The sequence below is a fragment of the Heterodontus francisci genome, chromosome 33 (genome assembly GCF_036365525.1).
Source record: "Heterodontus francisci isolate sHetFra1 chromosome 33, sHetFra1.hap1, whole genome shotgun sequence".
NCBI classification, from domain to species: Eukaryota; Metazoa; Chordata; class Chondrichthyes; order Heterodontiformes; family Heterodontidae; genus Heterodontus; species Heterodontus francisci.
In genome coordinates, this window is record NC_090403.1 from 48,013,972 (window position 1) to 48,036,983 (window position 23,012).

General features: G+C 44.2%; 1 protein-coding gene across 4 annotated transcripts in view; it reads left to right on the forward strand.

Moving 5' to 3' along the window:
• The window catches only part of osbpl7 (oxysterol binding protein-like 7), an 80,224-nt gene that overhangs the window by 42,754 nt on the left and 14,458 nt on the right, over positions 1-23,012 (forward strand). For 3 of the 4 annotated variants that reach the window (XM_068013502.1, XM_068013503.1, XM_068013504.1), the window contains exons 11-17: positions 1,647-1,783; positions 3,102-3,209; positions 5,527-5,652; positions 7,912-8,008; positions 16,215-16,465; positions 17,944-18,081; positions 20,347-20,410. In XM_068013502.1, coding sequence (XP_067869603.1) covers positions 1,647-1,783; positions 3,102-3,209; positions 5,527-5,652; positions 7,912-8,008; positions 16,215-16,465; positions 17,944-18,081; positions 20,347-20,410 — 921 coding nt within the window. The remainder of the gene's footprint in view (positions 1-1,646; positions 1,784-3,101; positions 3,210-5,526; positions 5,653-7,911; positions 8,009-16,214; positions 16,466-17,943; positions 18,082-20,346; positions 20,411-23,012) is intronic. The other variant, XM_068013505.1, reaches the window with a different exon arrangement.

A 23,012-nucleotide genomic window follows, 5' to 3' on the forward strand; every position in this document is an offset into this window, starting at 1 on the left:
GTTTTCTCTAAAAGGCGACTGAAACTTTCAAAATTTGACATTGATATATTTTTGTTGAGGGGTTTGGAACGAAAGAGGGTGAATGGAGTTTAGGTGCAGATCAGCCCTGATCTAATTGAATGATGGAACAGGCTAGAGGGGCTCAATGAGCTTACTTCTGTTTCTATGTTACAAAGCAGAGTCCTTAACGGACACTAAGTGCAAGTTCCCATGGGTAGGGAATGGAGTGGCCACAGCACAGGTTTTTCCCAAGCCCAGCGTGGCTTTTGGAATATTTGCTGATACTAGCTGGCAGTTTTATCAGTGGTTGAAGCCTTTAACATATAATCTGTGACACAAAATCTTCTACCGGGCGCAAACTTCCTGTTCACCAGCCTTGCTTCCTGATGTCTTAATTCTAGCTTAGACTTTAGTGTCAACACTTCCTAATTATAAAGAACTATCAGCATTACCCATTCAATCATACTGCCAATTGTCAAAATGTAACTGCAGATTAAGGTTACTCTACTCTGTGGAGCAACTTTCTGAACACTGTCCCAAACTTTTGGCCATCCTGTCTATAAGAAAGAAAAATAATCTTGTATTTAACAATTGAACACCAGCATCACCATGGGAAATTCACGAATACCATCCTTTAAAACACTGTTGCTTGTTAAACTGGCAACAATTTCAAAAAACAGCCAGGAGACCAGGCCGACTGAGAAGAGCTAGCTTGTCATTTTCCTCTACTATTCCAACAATTAACATTGACCTTCTGCATGGGACTGGATTATGTTAAAGTGTATTTAATTCTCTCCTTTCCCAAGAGGTTTCATGCTTTTTCTTGTAAAAGTGTGCGTTGGTTCCATAGTGTTTCAGAATTGGCCCTTTTGCCCAAGCTCCCAACACCAGGTTATATAGAGCAGCAAGGCATGGGCTTATCCCCGTGATTTCCTACACTGTGTTCCTGATCTTGGCCAGTCTGCTGGAGGAAGTCCCAGAACAGATGATGGACACTTACTCAAAGGAAGGGAAAGAAAATGGCGGAGTTGCCAGTGACTTGCACACTTTTTCTAAGGGAGGAGTCAGCAACCTTAATAATAATAAGAACCATTTTTTAAATTTAGTCAAAAACACAGTATGCTAAGAGCTGCAGTGCTGTTATTCAGATGCCAATAATAATGAAAAACAGGGCAGAGACACATTTCAACAACATTTTAAAAGTTTTCACAAAAAAGTTGTAGATACTTTCTCACCAAACAATGTTAATAAAAGTTTTTTTTAAAAACAAAGCAAGCCATTGAATTACCATCAAAATGGGTTCAATCGATCAAGGTCGGGAGCTGCACGTGGCTCCGGAGCTGCAGGTTACAGATCACTGTTCTAGGGCCTGACTTGAATGTCACAACAGTACGTCGGTGCTGAGTCTAGTTCCCAAAGGGTCTGTAGGAGGAGTAAAGAGATTTGCACTTACGAAATCTGGTCAAACATTTAAAGCAGCAGAGGAAAAGCCAATCACTTTCCCCATCCTCCTGCTACTGTTTATCTTTGGACTGGGCAGGCTTGCCAGTTAACATAGAAAAAAGGGGAAAAGAGTGAGAAATTAACAGGGCATGCTCAGTTTTGAAAAAGTGAACTGCTTCATTTTTTGTTTTCTTTTGTTCCAGTTCATTCGAGTTTGAAGTCCCTCTTCAACACCCTCTCAATCGAGAGGGAGAAACTAAAGCAGATATGGCTTGAGAAAGAACTGAATCCCACTGCACCAGCCATCCAAATCACCAACCTAAAGAACACCTTGTCTGAGGTGAGAACATCTCTGGGCTGTCCCTTTGCACAGCTTCTTACTACACATGTCTGCTGCACATGCCTCCACTGTTAAACCTCCTTCTGTTACCTTTTCCTTTTCAGATTCCTTTGTTAGCTTAAAGGATTTATTTTCTGTTAATTATTGCATTCGGAAAAGAATATATTCCTCTGTTCTGAAGTTCCTTCCCATCAGTTAAGCAGGAGTAGGCTCTGGCCTGTTCCACCAATTAAGTTGGATGTTGGCAGATCGGTATCTCACTCCATCTACCCACGTTGGTTCCATAACCTTTTAATGTCCTTGCCTAACAAATCAATCAATCTCAGTTTTGAAATTTTGAATTGACCCTGCAACCTCGATAGCTTTTTGGGAGAGACTGTTCCAGATTTCCACTACCCTCTGTGTGAAGAAGTGCTTCCTGACATCAGCCCTGAATGGCCTGGCTCTAAGTTTCAGGTCATGCCCTCTTGTTCTGAACTCTCCAACCAGAGGAAATGGTTTTTCTCCATCTACCCTGATTAAATTCCTTTTGACCATCTTAAACATTGACTCGGTGGGCACAAGCCCTGTGCATTGACGAACTGACGGTCACTCGGCACAAACGTCCCAAGTTCGATCTGTGCTGAGCTAGGTGATCATAATCAGGGATAGCATTAGAGGCACTACCGGTTGACATCAGCACCAGTGGGGGTGAGCACTGTCAGCCAGCTTCCTGCTCTTTACTCTCTTGTTAGCTCTGCTGAAAAGTGCATGTTTGTGGCGAATGGGGTTGGGTTTGGTTGTGATGTACTCCATCCCTGCCCCCAAACAATTGTCAGATAGACTGCTGATGCTCACTGTCCAGACTAACATTTGGTGATGTATAAAAAGGCATCAGGGACTTGTGAAAGAAGCAACTACTTTAAGAAGCAGAGAGTGTGGAAATGATAAAGAAACCGTTCTCTCACGATGTAATACCTTCAGACACTTGTACGATAGCAAAATACTGCGGATGTTGGAAATCTGAAATAGAAACATAAAATGCTGGAAATACTCAGCAGGTCAGGCAGCATCTGTGGAGAGAGAAATGGAGTTAATGTTTCAGGTCAATGAAAGGTCACCTCTGTTTCTCTCCATAAATGCTGCCTGACCTGCTGAGAATTTCCAGCATTTTCTGTTTCTATCTTCAGAAATTTCTTGTACTGTCCAAGTTTGGCGAGCAACATCAACACCACTCTGCATCGTAAGCCTTGGCTAATCCAGGCTTTATTCCGAACCCTACCTTGAAGCTAAACTCCCTTGTGGCTATCGATGAAATTAACCTATGGAATGTCCCTAGGTCATGTCTCAAAATGCTGATCTCCGAAACCGGCTGCACAGAATTCAGTGCCTGTCCAGTTTTACAGACGTAGTGACTGATCAAGTGGCTCCCCTCAAAGCTGAAGAGGTAAATCAGAACTCTTACACAGAGCACTAGAGATCTAGAATTGTTTGTGCTGCTTTTTTTTAACCAGTCTGTATCAGCAGACTTACCAGGTGCATCTATGTCAACAGGGATGCATGGGTTGAAGCATGGCTAAATTGAGAGTGTCCGTAAATAACAAGCATATACTTCTAGTGTCTTCATCTAACCCTACCAATCTATCTATCTATCTTTTTTTCATGGGGAAGGTAGGTGAGTGAGAAAGGAATGGAAGGATAGATTGATGGGGTAAGATGAAGAGGGGTGGGAGAAGGCTTGTGTGGAACATCAAGGCATGGACCTGTTGGGCCGAATGGCCTGTTTCTGAACTGTTAATACTTAGTATAAAACTGCCAACTTGTAGGCTCGGTGGCATCAGAAATTTACATCTTTGCAAGCTGCTGCTGTTCTCTTGTCTTTTACTACTTTATCAGGAGTAGTGGTGCATTGCATATCAACAGGAAAGTACTGCACAGAGATCAAAGGTTTCCGTTTTGAGTGCTACTCTCCTGGGGCTCTGTTTAATGTCAAGATGCCTTTAAACTGATAAGTGAGTTGTCACTCCTGGCTTTCCTAATAGTGACCCAAGAACCAGAGTAACTCATGAGGCAGGATGACTGATTCTTTGGAAATGTTTTGTATTATCTGTGGACAAATTATCATCATTCAGATTCTCCCAGGTACAACTGTTGGTACCGCCCAGTGCAAATAATCAGAGAAATGATTTAACAATCAAATTAATAGTGAATATCCATCATTGTGGAAATTTTGAATGGATTTCAAAAGGGATCTATTGGGTTATAAGGATTAACAACACAAAGTGATTACTGACAACGCAGCCGGCAGCTTACGTCATCCGACTGCGCCAATCTGCGCACATGCAGATTGGCTCCCACCCCCTGCACGTGCGCTGCGTTCTGCAGTGCCAGGGCTGGTTGGCACGTGCACAGATGATGTCATCGCGTAACGCAGGCAGATGGCGGGGGGATCCGGGCCGGAGAGAGTGGGGGGGGGGGGGGAGAGAGGGCGACCGAAGACCTTGCTGGTGGCGGGTGCACTCTCCTCCTTCCCTGCACGGCCCCCGGCCCGTCCACTTGCTCGCTCCCTCCCCTCCGGCCATTGTGTGCTGCCATGTGTTTAGGTTGCCTTCGTGTGATTATTTGAGCAGCGCCATCTTTAATCCTGGCAGCTGCCTGACGTCGCAGACTGTGATGTTTTAGTGGCACAGGCTGCATTTACACCTAGGAAATTTGCTTTCAAGTCAAGCACATGTTTTCCGATAAACAGTAATAGTTGCCACTGCTTTTGAATGTTACAGTGCAGCCTTTTATCCAACAATCGTCGTTGAGCTGTGTTCATATTGTTTACTGAACGGCTTAAGCTCAGTAAGATTTTTAGTCCGTGCCCCATTGTGTTGGAAATGCTTGCTCAAGCTATCCTGTTATAATACGTTTTGAATTAAACCACTTAGCACGTTGCTAAAATAATATTAGTACATTTGCTAAGCAAAAGGGGCACACAGCCAAAGTGTCATGGATCTTCAAGTGTCGCCGTACTCAGGATCCCTGAACGTCTGTCTGAGGAGAGGGAATTCTCCGAATAAATCACCTTTTTCTCTCTGTGCTGCGTGAGAGCTGTTCATCAAATCAGTGGTTCATACAGCACAGAGGGAGGTCATTCAGTGTTGTCCCTGTGCCAGCTCTGCAAGAGTTACCAATTATTGCCACTCCCTGCTGTTTGCCCATCACCCTCCAGATTTCTCCTTCTCAGGTATATATCCAATTCCCTTTTGGAAGTTACTATTGAGCCTGTGTTCGCCACTGTTTTGGGCAGTGCATTTCGTATAATAACTTGCTGTGTAAAAACATTTTTCCTCATTTGCCCCTGGCTTGTTTTTAGTAACTATCAAAAGGGAATTGGCTAAATACTGGAAAAGGCAAATTTTCAAGGCTACGGGGAAAGAGCAGGGGAGTTGGTCTCTTTCACAGAGCCAGCACTAGCACGATGGGCTCCTTCTCTGCTATGTTTCCATGAACTCTGAGGAGACAAAGTTTAACCAGAACATACTGTACAAGCAAAAAGAAATATTTTGAGTCATGTATTTTGTGTAGCAGAGCTGGGCGTGATTTGTTAAATACATTTGTGGCTTCGTTCTGGAAGACCTGCTTGAAATAAAATTATTGAGGAGGTGGGAAACAATGATCCTGAAGGGGAATTGTTTGCAAAACAACATAAAAAATAATAGCAGTTGCTCTGAATGTGTTAAGCTGATGGGTTTTCTTTTTTTGAAATTTATCTTCAGGTGACTCATAACCGGTCGCTGACTCAGCAGCAATCCTTGGACAGCAACGCGTCACTGTCTGAGTCGCACATTGAGTTCTTCGATGCTGAGGATGTGTTATTGTCGGCGTGTTCTTCTGACAACGAGGTAATTGAGTTGGAGATTTGTTTGCGTAATCTCCAGGAATGTAAGGAATCCAAAGATTTCAGTCCATTTCTTTGCTGCATGAACCTTTTCTCCACAAGTGTAGCTTGCTGAGTGGTTGAGCCATATAGGCCAATGGCAGTCTTGGATTTGATCCATGGTTAGTTCTGATGTCAGCCAAAACAGTAATCAGTGCACTAAAACCAGAAAATGCTGAAAACAGGCAGCATCGATCAAAAAGAAACTGAGTTAGCAACCTTGCATCAGAACTGGCAGAAGTTAGAGATTTAACAGTTTTTAAGCAAGTACTGAGGGGGAAAAAGGGGGGGGGAAGAGGAAAGAACAAAAAGGAAGGTCTGTGATAAGGCAGGAGCAATTAAATGATGGTGCAAAGCTAAGGGGCATGGTGATGGGACAAGTAAAGAAGCAAAGGATGGGTCCAGAGGAGGCATAAGTGGTTACAGCAGAGCCATTGCCAGCACCTGCTGTTCAATAAAATGGGGGCAGTGGTTATGATCTAAAGTTGTTGAAAGTGTTGAGGCTGGAAGGCTGTCGAGTGCATAATTGAAAAATGAAATGCTGTTCCTCGAACTTGCATCAAGCTTCATTGGGCAGAGAGGTGAGAGTGGGTGGAGAATTAAAGAGGCAAGTGATCAGAAACTCGGGGTCACGCTTGCGGACTGATGTTCAACAGAATGATGACTCTGATAAGAGAGTCACTGCAATCACCTTCGGTTAGGGAGGGAATAATGGCCGGGTTCCTCAGTGCTCTGTGGTGATGCTTGTTGGAAAGTTTGAGTGTATGGGATGTCTGGTGAGGACAGGATTAGGTTCGGGTGAACAACCTACCAATATGTGCTGTCAAAGGTCATGCATGACAAAATGAGCAGAGGAAAACTTTTTAAGGAGTCATGAAGTGTGGGCTGAAATTGTTGGATGAAATTCAATGAAGGGGTTTAGGATTGTGCCTTGCGGTTCTTTCAGACCACATAGGGACCCATTCTCTCAGTTTACAGCTTTGCATCAGAGTAGCACCTTTGGAGAGAACATTCTTAGTGCTGCTCTTTGAACCCTTGTTTCCAAGTTATCTTCAATTGCTGTCTTCAAAATGGAATATGGTTGTGTTTTTTTTTCCAAAAACTTCTTTGAGAGCCTAAGTAACATCAGCATTTGAACTTGGTTTATGGTATAATGTCTTCATAATCTCTTTACAATTCGGAGTAGACACTAGAAATGAATAAAAATATCAGACCTTTAAATTACACTCTGAGCTTTCTGAGCTGCAGGAGTTGGGCTTCCACTCAGAGGAATAAAGTTTGAATTTGCACGGTATTGTTATATTATGGGTTGGTCCACAGAGAGTGACAGAAGCAGGGACCAGAGATGTCCCAGCACTCTGAGTTTGCTTGAAATATCCCACTACACCTTATTGAACCTATTGGAGGCCCAAGGGGTGGATTGGCATAAAGAGATGGTGAGGGGATAGTGCAGTTATGAAGAGGATGCCACACTGGTCAATTGCAGTTGTATGTTTTTTGTTCCACCACAATATTTGCAATGGTAGTTGACCCAACATAAAACTTCACGAGAAAATGATTCCCTGGAGTTGGCAAGAATTCCTGTCCTGAAATTGCTTTGACCTTGTTGAGATATAGGGCCACTGGCACCTCACCACCACCCCCTCCCCCACCAACTGGCCAGTCTTTTGTGAACGGCAATGTCCTGCTTGACCATTGCAGTCATCCTTGCCAAATCTTATCCATTCTTCACACACAACTTTCCAGATGAGTTACTGTACAATTGAGACAAGGAACAGTGGCTGACCTTTTTTTTTCTTGTAGCTTTCCCCAGCTCAGGGTCATCTGACACCAATTGGAACATGCCAAATGCAACCTGATTATAACTGGCTAATTCTCTAAACTGGCAATTGGTGTTCTGTCTGTATGGTGTAGTATCACATTCAACATATATTTACCCACCAAGTTAGCTAGGTATCTGGCTCTGATAGTTTATAGGTGTAAGCATGACCTTAAATAGCAAAAGAAACAAGGGAGCGCTCTTGTACTTTGTGTCTTGCATTGAGGCACTCGTTGAATCCTAACAGCACAGGAGGAGGCGATTCAGCCCATTGTGTCTGTTTTTGGAACATTTCTGGTTGTTTCCATAGTTAGAACTCAAGCAAGAAAAAAAAACCTCCATGAGGCCATTGGCATTCAGTTTTAAACCTGTGTTAAATCTTTAAAGCACTTTCCTTTGTCACAGATGTCAGATGATGATGACTCCACCACCAGTGAAGTCACCAACAGCAACTCTGAGGAGAACCTAGACACTGTGGATGCAGCCATGCAGGAACTGCCAGGTTCGTTTTGCGCTACACCGGTAATATGAGGAACCATCTGTAGCTTGCACTTCTTGAAATGTGCACAAAATAGCTACAAATCGCTGCAACAATAATATTCTGAGGTCTTCCAGTGCAGCATATTATGTTCAACTACTGTATGAAATGCAATGCCGTTGTCCCTAGTTGCATCTCCCTTCCTGGATTCTGACTATTGCTCAGCCTTCACAAAGTCTGCCTCCAAAACATTCAGTCTGCTGCTGTCCCATTCTCTCTATAAAACACACGTCCATGTCTTTGTCATCTCCAGACTTGCTGACCTTTCTACTCCTTTCGAGTCTTGCCATACGTACACTTCAATTCATTTAGGATTCTCCGCTCAGATGTGAGACGACAGAATTTTTTCCCTCTTATTTCCTATTTTGTCCTCCTTTTTGTTTCTCATTCCCTGCACACAATCCTGCTCACCTGCCCTTACTGACTTCCATTGGCTCTCCATCGCTCAGTACCAATGATTTTCAAAAATCTTTCTATTCACTTTCTAACTACCTCCAACCTGCATCCTCTGTCCTTCCAATTCTTGACTGCTGTGCATTCTCTCCTCCTACTCCCCCTTGGCTTTACCATCATGCCAGGGCCTTCAGCCAACTTGCCCTCACCAAAGTCCAAAACTCCCTCCCTAAACATCCCAGTCTTGCTCCATCTCTCACCAGCTTCAATAGCCTCCTTAACAATGCTTTTGGTTGCCTTCTGTAGTTCGCTCCTACTTCTGTCTACTTTGAATCTGGCCAAAATGTAGAGTGCCAAATTATGGTACATTGCATCAAAGGTGCTTTATAAATGTAAGTTGTTGAAATAGTGTTTCAAAATTCAACATCAATAACCTCCTCAACTTGCATTTATACAGTATCTGGCAGCATCTGTGGAAAGAGAAGCAGAGTTAACGTTTCGGGTCAGTGACCCTTCTTCGGAACTGACCCGAAACGTTAACTCTGCTTCTCTTTACACAGATGCTGCCAGACCTGCTGAGTGGTTCCAGCATTTCTTGTTTGTATTTCAGATTTCCAGCATCTGCAGTATTTTGCTTTTATTTTATATGCTTGCATTTATACAGTGCCTCTAATATAGCAAAATGGCCCGAAGGCACTTAAATTATTAATTTTACTGTCTGGAAATGTATCTAGCTTATTGCCAGTAATACCATGGTGTGTGACGTATCCACATGACCATTTAAAAGTTGTTGATCCACACAGTCCAGTTTACATTGTAGAGGTGCAGCACAAGAATTGTCACATAACCACATGGCGGCACGTTATGGAATCCCACAACATGGAATGAGACCATTCGGGCCATCGTGTATGTGCCGGCTTTTCAAAAGAGCGATCTAGTTATTTCCAACCCCCTGCTCTTTGCCCATAGCTTACATCCAATTCCCTTTTGAAAGTTACTGTTGAATCTACTTCCACCACCCTTTGAATTAATGCATTCTAGATCACCATAACTCGCTGCATTTAAAAAAAAAAAAAATTCTCCTCATCTCCCTTCCAGATTTTTTGACAATTATCTTGTCTTTTGGTTACTGACCCTCTTGCCAGTGGAACCAGTTTGTCTCCAAGTGCTCTTACCAAAACCACTCTTAATTTTGAACTCTTCTATCACCTCCTATTCTGCTTTAAAGAGAACATCAGGAGATGTTCCTCACTCTGAGGATTGTGAGTCTTTGGAATTCCCTACCCCAGAAGGCTGTGGAAGCTCAATCATTGAGCATGTTCAAGACCGAAATCGATAGCTATCTGGATACTAATGACATCAAGGGATATGGGGATAGCGCAGGAAAGTGGCATTGAGGTAGATGATCAGCCATGATCTAATTGAATGGCCTACTCCTGTTCCTAGATTGAGAGTGTTTACCAGATTTAACACTGGGGTTTGTAGGTGGCAACGTTAATAACAAGCTGAAGGAACTGGGTGGTGCAGCGAGCTGAGCTGCTGCCTTTCTGCAGGGTGTTTATTGTAAAACCGAGAAAGCAAAATGAGGAACCGAGACCTTCACTGGAGGGCATTGCTAATATAGGAAAGAGTAAAAGAGATGAGATATGTAAGGCTGCGCTTGGGTTTTACAAACCTGAAGATTGTAGGAAAGAGGTGAAGAGTCTCAGTTTTATAGTCCTGGGAAAGGAATTCCTGACACCCATGATATTTAATAACCCAGGTTATTGAGAGGAGTTATGGGGAGGTAGTCACACCTCAGGTAAAAGAAGTAGGTAGATGGGTTACCGTCAGGGGAAGGAGAGGGAACCAGCAGGCAGTGCAGGGATCCCCTGTGGCCGTTTCCCTCAACAACAGGTATACCGTTTTGGATACTGTTGCAGGGGACGACTTACCAGGGGTAAGCAATGGGGTACAGATATCTGGCACAGAGTCTGTCCCTGTTGCTCAGAAGGGAAGGGGGAAGAGGAGCAGAACATTAGTCATTGGGGACTCCATAGTTAGGGGAACAGATAGGAGGTTCTGTGGGAACGAGAGAGACTCACGGTTGGTATGTTGCCTCCCAGGTGCCAGGGTTCGTGATGTCTCGGATCGTGTTTTTGGGATCCTTAATGGGGAGGGGGAGCAGCCCCAAGTCGTGGTCCACATAGGCACCAACGACATAGGTAGGAAGAGAGATGGGGATTTAAGACAGAAATTCAGGGAGCTAGGGTGGAAGCTTAGAGCGAGAACAAACAGAGTTGTTATCTCTGGGTTGTTGCCCGTGCCATGTGATAGCGAAGCGAGGAATAGGGAGAGAGAGGAGTTGAACACGTGGCTGCAGGGATGGTGCAGGAGGGAGGGTTTTGCTTGCCTGGATAATTGGGGCTCTTTCTGGGGTAGGTGGGACCTCTACAAACAGGATGGTCTTCACCTGAACCAGAGGGGTACCAATATCCTGGGGGGGAGGTCTGCTAGTGCTCTTCGGGGGGGTTTAAACTAATTCAGCAGGGGAATGGGAACCTAAATTGTAGTGCCAGTGTACAGGATGTTGAGAGTAGTGAAGTCAGGGATATGGTTACAAGGACGTAAGAGGGCACTGGCAAGCAAGAACCTGGTTTAAAGTGTGTCCATTTCAACGCCAGGAGCATCCGGAATAAGGTGGGTGAGCTTGCAGCATGGGTTGGTACCTGGGATCTCGATGTAGTGGCCATTTCGGAGACATGGGTAGAGCAGGGGCAGGAATGGATGTTGCAGATTCCGGGATTTAGATGTTTCAGTAAGAACAGAGAAGATGGTAAAAGAGGGGGGGGGTGTGGCATTGTTAATCAAGGAGAGTATTACAGCGACAGAAAGGACGTTTGAGGACTCGTCTACTGAGGTTGTATGGGCCGAGGTTAGAAACAGGAGAGGTGAGGTTACCCTGTTGGGAGTCTTTTATAGACCTCCGAATAGTTCCAGAGATGTAGAGGAAAGGATAGCGAAGATGATTCTCGACAGGGGCGAGAGTAACAGGGTAGTTGTTATGGGGGACTTTAACTTTCCAAATATTGACTGGAAATACTATAGTTCGAGTACTTTAGATGGGTCAGTTTTTGTCCAGTGTGTGCAGGAGGGTTTTCTGACACAGTATGTAGACAGGCCAACCAGGGGCGATGCCACATTGGATTTGGTACTGGGAAATGAACCCGGCCAGATGTTAGATTTAGATGTAGGTGAGCACTTTGGTGATAGTGATCACAATTCGGTTAGGTTTACCTTGGCGATGGGCAGGGACAGGTATATACCGCAGGGCAAGAATTATAGCTGGGGGAAAGGAAATTATGATGCGATTAGGCAAGATTTAGGATGCGTAGGATGGGGAAGGAAACTGCAGGGGATGGGAACAATCGAAATGTGGAGCTTATTCAAGGAGCAGCTACTGTGTGTCCTTGATAAGTATGTACCTGTGAGGCAGGGAGGAAGTTGTCGTGCGAGGGAGCCGTGGTTTACTAAAGAAGTTGAAGCGCTTGTCAAGAGGAAGAAGGCAGCTTATGTTAGGATGAGACGTGAAGGCTCAGTTAGGGCGCTTGAGAGTTACAAGTTAGCCAGGAAGGATCTAAAGGGAGAGCTAAGAAGAGCAAGGAGAGGACACGAGAAGTCATTGGTGGATCGGATCAGGGAAAACCCTAAGGCTTTCTATAGGTATATCAGGAATAAAAGAATGACTAGAGTTAGATTAGGGCCAATCAAGGATAGTAGTGGGAAGTTGTGTGTGGAATCAGAGGAGATAGGGGAAGTGTTAAATGAATATTTTGCGTCAGTATTTACAGTAGAGAAAGAAAATGTTGTTGAGAATACTGAGATTCAGGCTACGAGGCTAGATGGGATTGAGGTTCACAAGGAGGAGGTGTTAGCAATTTTGGAAAGTGTGAAAATAGATAAGTCCCCTGGGCCAGATGGGATTTATCCTAGGATTCTCTGGGAAGATAGGGAGGAGATTGCAGAGCCTTTGTCCTTGATCTTTATGTCGTCATTGTCGACAGGAATAGTGCCGGAAGACTGGAGGATAGCAAATGTTGTCCCCTTGTTCAAGAAGGGGAGTAGAGACAGCCCTGGTAATTATAGACCTGTGAGCCTTACTTCGGTTGTGGGTAAAATGTTGGAAAAGGTTATAAGAGACAGGATTTATAATCATCTTGAAAAGAATAAGTTCATTAGAGATAGTCAGCACGGTTTTGTGACGGGTAGGTCGTGCCTCACAAACCTTATTGAGTTTTTCGAGAAGGTGACCAAACAGGTGGATGAGGGTAAAGCAGTGGATGTGGTGTATATGGATTTTAGTAAGGCGTTTGATAAGGTTCCCCACGGTAGGCTATTGCAGAAAATACGGAAGTATGGGGTTGAAGGTGATTTAGAGCTTTGGATCAGAAATTGGCTAGCTGAAAGAAGACAGAGGGTGGTGGTTGATGGCAAATGTTCATCCTGGAGTTTAGTTACTAGTGGTGTACCGCAAGGATCTGTTTTGGGGCCACTGCTGTTTGTCATTTTTATAAATGACCTGGAAGAGGGTGTAGAAGGGTGGGTTAGTAAATTTGCAGATGACACTAAGGTCGGTGGAGTTGTGGATAGTGCCGAAGGATGTTGTAGGGTACAGAGGGACATAGATAGGCTGCAGAGCTGGGCTGAGAGATGGCAAATGGCGTTTAATGCGGAAAAGTGTGAGGTGATTCACTTTGGAAGGAGTAACAGGAATGCAGAGTACTGGGCTAATGGGAATATTCTTGGTAGTGTAGATGAACAGAGAGATCTTGGTGTCCAGGTGCATAAATCCCTGAAGGTTGCTAACCAGGTTAATAGGGCTGTTAAGAAGGCATATGGTGTGTTAGCTTTTATTAGTAGGGGGGTCGAGTTTCGGAGCCACGAGGTCATGCTGCAGCTGTACAAAACTCTGGTGAGACCGCACCTGGAGTATTGCGTGCAGTTCTGGTCACCGCATTATAGGAAGGATATGGAAGCTATGGAAAGGGTGCAGAGGAGATTTACTAGGATGTTGCCTGGTATGGAGGGAAGGTCTTACGAGGAAAGGCTGAGGGACTTGAGGTTGTTTTCGTTGGAGAGAAGGAGGAGGAGAGGTGACTTAATAGAGACATATAATATAATCAGAGGGTTAGATAGGGTGGATAGTGAGCGTCTTTTTCCTCGGATGGTGATGGCAAACACGAGGGGACATAGCTTCAAGTTGAGGGGTGATAGATATAGGACAGATGTCAGAGGTAGTTTCTTTACTCAGAGAGTAGTAAGGGCGTGGAACGCCCTGCCTGCAGCAGTAGTAGATTCGCCAACTTTAAGGGCATTTAAGTGGTCATTGGATAGACATATGGATGAAAATGGAATAGTGTAGGGCAGATGGTTTCACAGGTCGGCACAACATCGAGGGCCGAAGGGCCTGTACTGCGCTGTAATATTCTAATTCTAATTCTAATTTCTGGCTTTCTGAGTGAGCTGACTAGTTTTACTGTGAAAATGTAACCAGTTTTATGCTTTGGGCCCATCCCAATTAGAAACCAGAACGAGATTATCCCAATTTGTTCTATGCAAGGGGTCAGTGTAGCAGGTGTTAAGTCCCACCTGGACTCTAGAGGGGTAGGAAGAGTGAGCAAATGCAGGCTGAGTGCCTGTAGTGAGAAGCTGTCCCATTCTGCAGCACCAACATCCTTCACCTTGATGAACACAACATTTTGTAATCTGGCAAAACTTTTTTTCAAAAGTATATGGTAAAGTCCAGTAGCTAACCTGAAAATGCAGGGTGGATAAAATGTAGAGGAATATTCCATTTTCTGGGAATTACTTCTCTTGCCTTCAGAGCATACAATACCTGGATAAACTACAACAATGAAGCTCAGTATGCAGACCCTGCATGTTACAACTGGTTGTTGGGCAATATGTGAGAATAGCCTCTTTTTCCTCTTTTTTTCATTTCTTCACTTTGGTTCTCTGTTTACGCCTCCCCTCTGGTGGTTGCGTGGCGGGAGGGTGGTCCCTGTGTAGAGGAGGATCTGATGATCGAATGGCTTTTTGTTACTCTACTGGGAATGCGTTGTTCAACATTTCCATTGCCCTTCCTGACCACTGTCTCAAGCAGACCCAGAACATTCAGCAGCTCTGCAACCCATCCAAGACCTCTGCGTTCCTCCAACTCTGGCTTCTTGTGCAAACCACACTCCCTTTGCCCCACCATTGGTGGCTGTGACCTCAGCCTGAAGCTCTGGATTCCCTCCCAAAACCTCTCCGTCCCTCTCTCCTCCTCTATAACTCTACTTAAAACCTCTTTGACCAGACTGTTGGCCCCCTTTGGTTTGGTGTAAATTTTTGTCTGATTGCAACCCTGTAACTGTGTTAAAGATGCTATATAAATGCAATCTGTTGTTTTTATTTGTCACCTAGTTGATAACTACTGAAAATCTCCATGTCTAAAACTCAAGGTTATGGGCAACCTTCCAACTCTCACTCAATCTGTAAATGACTTTGGAGTTTCTCTGTAGATTGGAAATTACTGTTTAATTTAACAAAAAAAAGTGATAGAAGTTTGCATGTATGAGAGCCACATTTCAAAACTAGAGGGCAGATTTTATGAATTAACAGTCGTGTCACAGACTATGATTTTTTTATTCTTTCATGGGATGTGGACATCACTGGCAAGGCCAGCATTTGTTGCCCATCCCCGATTGCCCTTGACAACTGAGTGGCTTGCTCAGCCATTTCAGAGGGCAGCTAAGAGTCAGCCACATTGCTGTTGGTCTGGAGTCACATGTAGGCCAGACCAGGTAAGAACAGCAGATTTCCTTCCCTAAAAGGGCATTAATGAACCAGATGGGTTTTTACAACCGACGACAGTTTCATGGCACCATTATGGAGACTAACTTTCAGTTCCAGATTTTTATTATATTTAATTAATTGAATTTAAAATTCCACCAGCTGCCGTGGTGGGATTTGAACCCATGCCCCCAGGACATTAGCCTGGACCTCTGGATTACTAGTACAATGACATTAGCACTACGCCACTGTCCCTGTTCATTTCAGTTCACAGAACTTTTTTTTTTAAGTGTATTTACGAAATATACCTTTAAGGGAAAGAAATTTAGTGGTAATGTCACTGTTAGTAATCCAGAGGCCCAGGCTAATGTCCTGGGGGCACGGGTTTAGACGTAGATTTTCAGTAGTTATAAACTAGATAAGCAACCAGTGATAGTCAAGTGAAAAGCCAGTGCACCTCAGCCTGGTTTGTTTTTATTTCTCCTGCATGTTTGAGAAAACTGCAGCTATAAACTCACCACAGAGAGCTTTCAACAACAGCAACTTAAATTTATCTAGCGCCCTTAACATCCCAAAGTGCTTCACAAGAGCAATTATCAAGCAAAGTTTGACAGCAGACCACGTGGAGATATTGGGACAAGTGACCGAAAACTTTGTCAAAGGGGTAGGCTTTAAGGAGTGTCTTAAAGGAAGAGAGAGAGAGAGGGTGGGAATTCCGAGCTTGGGGCCCAGGGAGCCGAAGGCACGGTCGCCAGTGGTGGAGCAAAGGAAATCGGGGATGCACAAGAGGCCAGAGTTGGAGGAGTGCAGAGATCTTGAGTTATAGGGCTGGAGGAGGTTACAGAAAGGGGAATGGGGAGGTCATGGAGGGATCTCAGGTCAGGGAAACTCTCACACAGCAAGAGCTTCTGCTCTGATTTCTGGAACGTGAGAAATTAAAATTTCTTTTTAAATTCTGAATCAGAAAACCCTCCGAGCTGCAGTTCCATTGACTGGATTCAAAGAAGGACATCTCTCCCGGCTCCAGGCCCGAATCTGAGCAATGTCAGCCTGTGGAATGTCCTGAAGAACAACATTGGAAAAGATCTGTCTAAGGTCTCTATGCCTGTCCAGCTGAATGAACCGTTGAACACGCTGCAGCGACTCTGTGAGGAGCTGGAATTCAGTGAATTACTGGACACAGCAAGCAAGACCTCCGATCCCTTTGAACGCATGGTAAGCTTGCTAACCTGCTCCATGGTACCAAACAGCTGGTTGTGTGCTGGCACCTCTTCAAATGAGAGAAACTCGCTCTTTCCTCTCCTCACACGCATGAATATTTTTTATATATTCATTCACAGGATGTGATCATCACTGGCGAGGCCAGCATTTATTACCCATCCCTAGTTACCATAGAGGAAGTGGTAGTGAACTACCTTCTTGAATTGCTGCTGTCTGTGTGCTGTAGGTACACCCACAGTGTTGTTAGGAAGGGATTTCCAGGATTTTGACCCAGCGACACTGAAGGAATGGTGATATAGTTCCAAGTCAGGATAGTGTGTGGCTTGGAGGGGAACTTGTTGGGTAATGGTGTTTCCATGCATCTGCTACCCTTGTCCTTCTAAGTGGTAGAGTTCGTGGGTTCGTACTGTCGAAGAAGCCTTGGCAAGTTGTTGCTACGCATCTTGTAAATGGTATGCACCTACATATTTCCATATTGCCCCGAAAAGATTAAAAGTTGCTTTGTTTAAGACATCAGTTTGAACTGGACAGTCTTCCTAGTGTTATGTAGGAAGTCAAGACCAGGTGTAGTCTTCAGTTGAAGTGAGGTTAAGAGGACATGGGATAGTTGGACTGGGTATGCAGATGTAATTTAGTCCTCATCTATCCTTATGTTTATATTCCCATGTCCACATTGATAATGGAAATGGCCTGTGTATATTTCTCAGGCTGAATTATACACTCCTGCCAATGGTAGCGTCTCCACCTGGGGAGTAGCTGTAATTATACTGTGATATTGGTTCCATTATAAATGTTGACATACAAATTTATAATGGAACGAATTGGCACTCCAGCCTTTGGAGTGGGAGGCAGGAAGCATTGAAATTTGCAATGGGAAGCAGATTGTGTAGGGATTTCAGTGGAGACTCTCGGAGGGGGAACGGAAAGGTACAAGGCCAGCAACTTGAAGAAAGGCAGTTTTAAAAAATTATTTCCATGGGGAGAAAAGAGCAGAAAGAAAATAAAAAGATTATATTTAATGTTAAATCACACTCTTTTAAAAAAATAAATAAAAACAAATCTAAAAAGCTAAAACTGCGAGTAGAAACAAGATGACTGATACAAGCTCTGAAATTTTCAGATGGATTCTGAAGATGTTCATGGAAAGCAACCAGGCTTTCCTTACAAGGTGACAAGTTTACATCAGCAAAACCCATAATAAATGTGAGCATAGAAATTTATTATGGGAAAAGATTGATAGGAAAGGTGTTGCAATCACAGGAATTCACGTTGCACAGAAGGGGAATGTATGCTGACGTAGGATGTTTGCTATATTGTAGATAAGTTCTAATTACGCAATCTTGGCTGCAGCAAACTTGTGGGACAAATGAGAATGATCAGGATTCTGCAGTAATACTGAAGGATGGCTGTCCCAGTGCGCTCTCCCTCTGCTCTGGCTCACTTATTGTTAATGCTTTCCTATTCCCCTGCAGATTTGCATTGCTGCCTTCGCTGTGTCAGGCTATGCTTCAGCTTATTACAGAGCGAGGAGCAAGCCCTTCAACCCTGTCCTTGGTGAAACCTATGAATGTATAAGAGAAGACAAAGGTTTCCAGTTTATTGGAGAACAGGTATTATCTCTACTGATTTATTCTCTGTTTTCTCTCCTCCTCCCCTGAAAGTGGTGAGGTACAGCTCTAGAGGTGTTTACAATCTGACTAATCCGCAGCCAGGTGGCCATCTTTTGTACGCGAGCCATTTCGAGCTATTTGACTGTGGAAGGTGGCACCACTGTTTTTGAACCTGTCTGCACTGCACTTGTTTTCAGCAGGGGGCCTTAGGAACCAAGGAGTTCTGCTTTTGTTTCCTTCCTTCCCTCCTGGCTGAATAGCACTCCCATCACCCCCTCCCAATGGCTGTCACACCCTGAGATCATCTTACTGAGCACTGACAGACCAGAGACCAAGCGTGAATCTACGTGGCTCTGCTGTTTTACTACTACGGTTTCTGCTGACATGCAGAAAGAACATACGCAACTCCAAACCAGCTCGAGGCCAAGTCCACCTTTTGAACCTACTTTTGCCAGCTGTCACGCAATGTAGATTTACTCTGGATTTCAGTCAATTGTAACTTCTTTCCTCCTTTTTTCCTTTTTGCAAATTAAACCCAGTTCTCAGTGGGCGCAGCCTCTCAGTTTAACACTATCCATTAATTTGAAACAAGCTTGTGCTAAACTGGCATTATCATCTGGGAGGAGCCACGAGTTTCAGACTGGTTTTGAAAGTAGTAATGTCTTTATCACTGTACAGTGGAAGAGAGTACATTTATTTTGGGTGGCTGTGTAGATGTTATTGCTATCAGGCTTGTGCTATATCTTCCTTACTGTGCTTGATATTGAACATTGTAAAACAGATCGGTAGCCCTGTTAAGCATCTTTGAGTTAGCAACAAGAGTTTTGATATTCGCCTCGTCACTGGGCTCTCACTGCACAGATGCTAATCTTACCTGAACCATGATGGAAATAATACATTTAAAAAAATTATTCATTCACCAGATATGGGCATTGCTGGAAAGCCAGTATTTATTGCCCATCCCTAATTGCTCTCGAGAAGGTGGTGGTGAGCTGCCGCCTTGAACTGCTGCAGTCTGTCTGGTGAATGTTAACCCCAATGCTGATCGGCAGGGAGTTCCAATTGGGAAAAGCGCAATATTCTACTTACTATGTTTGGGAATGAGAATCAGCGGTAGTGTGGAATGTTTATCTGATTTTTGTTGTGTTCAATAGCTGCCTTATCAAATAAACAAATTGGCCATTATCATATTGCTGTTTGTGGGAGCTTGCTGTGTGCAAATTGGCTGCTGTACTTTCTACATTAGAGTAATGACTACACTTAAAAGGTACGTCATTGGCTGTAAAAAAAAAAAATGCTTTGGGATGTCCTGAGATTGTGAAAGGCTCTATATAAATGCAAGTCTTTTTTATTAGTCCAGCAATAGCACGTGATCACCTGAATATAATTCTACTGTTTGAACATACTCCTAGCTCACCACCTGATGGTGCTATAGTCTGCACCATCACCTGAACCTTTCCCTATCTGAGACAAGTTAGTTTCTGCAAAGCTCTCAGACATCACCAGTTTCTGTTTGTTAAGTTATATTTGAACATTTGCACAGTATAGACTGAATATTTACAATTGTCAGCCTAATCTTTGTCTGCTCGAGTTGAACTCAATCAATAACATGTTCATCTCTGGGGGTCAGAGGGTTAGAGCCCCTCAACCAGTCATTGAACCTATTATCTGGTCTTTCCTGTGCAGTACTGAGTACTGTCGGAGGTGCAGCTTTTCAGATGAGCTGTTGAACAAGCAGATGGGACCACAGTTTGTGGATGTTAAATCCCATGGAACTATTTGGAAAAAGAGCAGGTCTAAAGCGCTTTGAGTCATTTTAATGATGTGTTAAGCCACAAACAGAAGCTGCTGGAAATGCTCGACAGGTTTGGCTGCATCTATGGAGTGGGAAACCAGGTCAACGTTTCAGGTCAATGGCTTTTCTTCGGAAACTTTTCTGTCTGCAGTCTGTGTCCTATTGGCTGGTGTTGCAGATGAAGAATTGCAGTTGGTTTTAAGGAGAAGCCCTTGGCTGCTACCTAGTAACTCGCACTGGAAAGTACAGGCGTGAAATGAATTTTGGGAGAGAATAGAATTGGGCGCTGATATCTCTAGTGAGATTGTCAGGCCAGAGTCTGATGTAAAGACTTTCAGATGAGGTACCCAAGGCTGCCAGCATCTCTGCAACTGTAGCCCACCAAGAGGGGGTGGGTGGTGAACTGTGACCATCTCCTCACACCCAGGTAATGCTACCCTATATATATTTTATTGTGTTTCTTGTTGCAGGTGAGCCACCATCCTCCAGTCTCTGTCTGCCATGCTGAATCAGAAAACTTTCTCTTTTGGCAAGGTTAGTTTGTTGGGGGAGTGGGGAAGGGCCTAATGAGAAATGTGAAACTGTTGTTAAATAAATTAAATCTAAAAGTGTGGCAGGGGTAGGGTAACTACCAGTCACCATTTCTGATCAATTGCACACGCTTACATAGTACTGGAGGGATATTTATGTGCAGAAACTGAGTGTATCACTGAAGCAGCTGTCAGGGTCTTGCTGCAGAAGTCTGCTTAAAATACATTTCTGAATTGGAGACTGAAATATAGTACAACTGATCAGATCATTCTGTGTGGAGATGCATGTAGATTTATTGAGGAAATGTATATATTGATCAGGGCTGCATGTTGTGATGCAGAGAGGCACGCTAATGTCGGGGATCTCCTACCCCAGCTCATTCTTTCTTGAATCCTCAAAACTATGGAACTTCTTACCTCCTACAATCTACAGGCTTTTAACACCCAAGCTTGGCATTACCTGGACCTGTTTTTTTAATTCTGGTAATCTCTGTACTGGTAGTTTTTTTTTATTTTGTATACCTGTAGTTGTGACACCAAGTTAATAAGATAAATAGGAGCAGGAGTAGACAACACAGCCCATTGAGCCTGCCCTGCCATTCAATATGATCATGGCTGATCTTGGGCTTCAACTGCACTTTCCCACTCGCTCGGCATATCCCTCAATTCCGAGACACCAAAAATCTGTCTATCAAGTTGCCCCCATTTACCAGACGAACAGAAGTATTGTGGGTAGTTTCCTAGAACACCACAAATATGAAACAAACAATAACAATGATAGATAATAAAATGCCATACACTGATTTACAGTTCAATCATCATGTGATTTATAGCCTCTCCACCATGCGGTGCAGAAGGTGTCAGTTCTGGGCCTTTGATTATGTCTAGGTTTCTGTAAATGAAAATGTAAATTAAAAGTGAGTTGTACCATGGACTTTGTCAATTGTGGGATAATTTGAGGCAGCTGAATTCAATGTGCAATTGCTCTCGGTCATCTCCTCCCCCCCCAGCCTGCTGTCTGCTGTCCCTCGATTCGAGCATGGTGTCTACTTGAGGTCGGTAGTTTCTGCCATGGGTCTTCAGGTGACAGAACGGGCCGACTCTCGACCTGCAGAACTTTGGGCCATTGGAGCAGGACATCCCACAAGGTAGTGGGATCCGGAGTGCAGGATTTTCTTCCTTTTCTTTCCTTCTCTGCTGACGCTCTGCCTCATCATTAAGGTGTTTAGACTCAAAGCTTGATGGACAAGTTGTCACCATTTTGAACGATTGGTAGCAAGCTCCTCCCAGTCATCGATATTAATGTTGCTGCACTTCAGAGAGAGCTTCAGAGTGTCTCTAAAGTGTTTTCTTTGTCCTCCCCTGGAACGCTGGCCATTTGAGAGTTGAGAAAACAGGACCTGGTGGGGGAGACGGTTTTCGGCCATCCAGACACAGTGTCCAGTCCGTCGAAGTTGATTTTGCAGGGGTTTTGCCTGAATGCTTGTGGAGCTGGCTTCAAGAAGGACACTAGTGTTTGTTCGATGGTCCTCCTATTGAATCCGGAGGATGCGGCGGAGACGTTGCTGAGGGAATTTCTCTAGCGCTCTTATGTTTTGCTGATACACAGTCCAGGTCTTGCTGCAGTACAGGAGTGTGGTGACAACAATTGTTCTGTACACAAGGACTTTTGTTGCCTTTCAGAGGTCTTTGTTGTCAAACACTCGCTGCCGTAGTTTGTAGGAGGCTGAGCTGGTGCAGCTGATCCGCTGTTGGATCTCCTCGTCAATGGTGGCCTTTTGAGAGAGGTGGCTGCCAAGGTATGGGAAGTGCTCAACATATTCCAAAGTGTCTCCTTCAGCATATATGGGAGGTGGAATATTTTGCTGACCAGGTGTGGGTTGATAGAAGTTTTGTTTTGTCAACATTCAAGGACAGGCTGAGTCTCTTGTATGCAGAATTGAAAAGATCGAGAGCGGCTTGCAAATCTGGTGCAGAGTGGGCAACGTCTCTGCGGTCATCCGCAAACTATAGATCATGTATGTCCACGGTGGTCAGTTTAGTTTTGGCACGGAGGCGACTGAGGTTAAAGAATTTTCCATCGAGGGGGTGTTTAATACTCACACCAGAGGGCAGCTGATCTTTCACGAGGTGAATAGCCACTGTCAGGTAGATTGTAAATAGTATGGTGGGTATTGCACAGCTTTGCTTGACCCTGGTCTGGATCTTGAAGGCATCTGTTTCAGATCTCCCACTCAAGACAGTTGCAGTTAACAGGTGGTAGGACTGATGCAGGCTCTTTTTACCCGTTCTCCTCCTGCTCAGAAAAATGCAGCCGCAGCCCATAAAAGGCTAGTTTCTCTGTGCCTCTTGCATTAATCTCCGTGAAGCTGCAGACTGCTCCACTACTCTGCTGCAATTGCATTTGGTGAGGTGGGGAAGGGTGAAGGATATTGGGTAGAGTTGCAGCTTCCTTTCCAGCACTGCTCCTTTGTTGGGTTGGGACAAGATGCCTGAATTGTAAGGCAGATAGACTGATTAGCAATGCCAGGGATGGTGTTCCAGGACAAACCAATGGCACAAAGTTGCACATCCATTTAGGTGTTCGGGTGGAACCAATTTTTAAT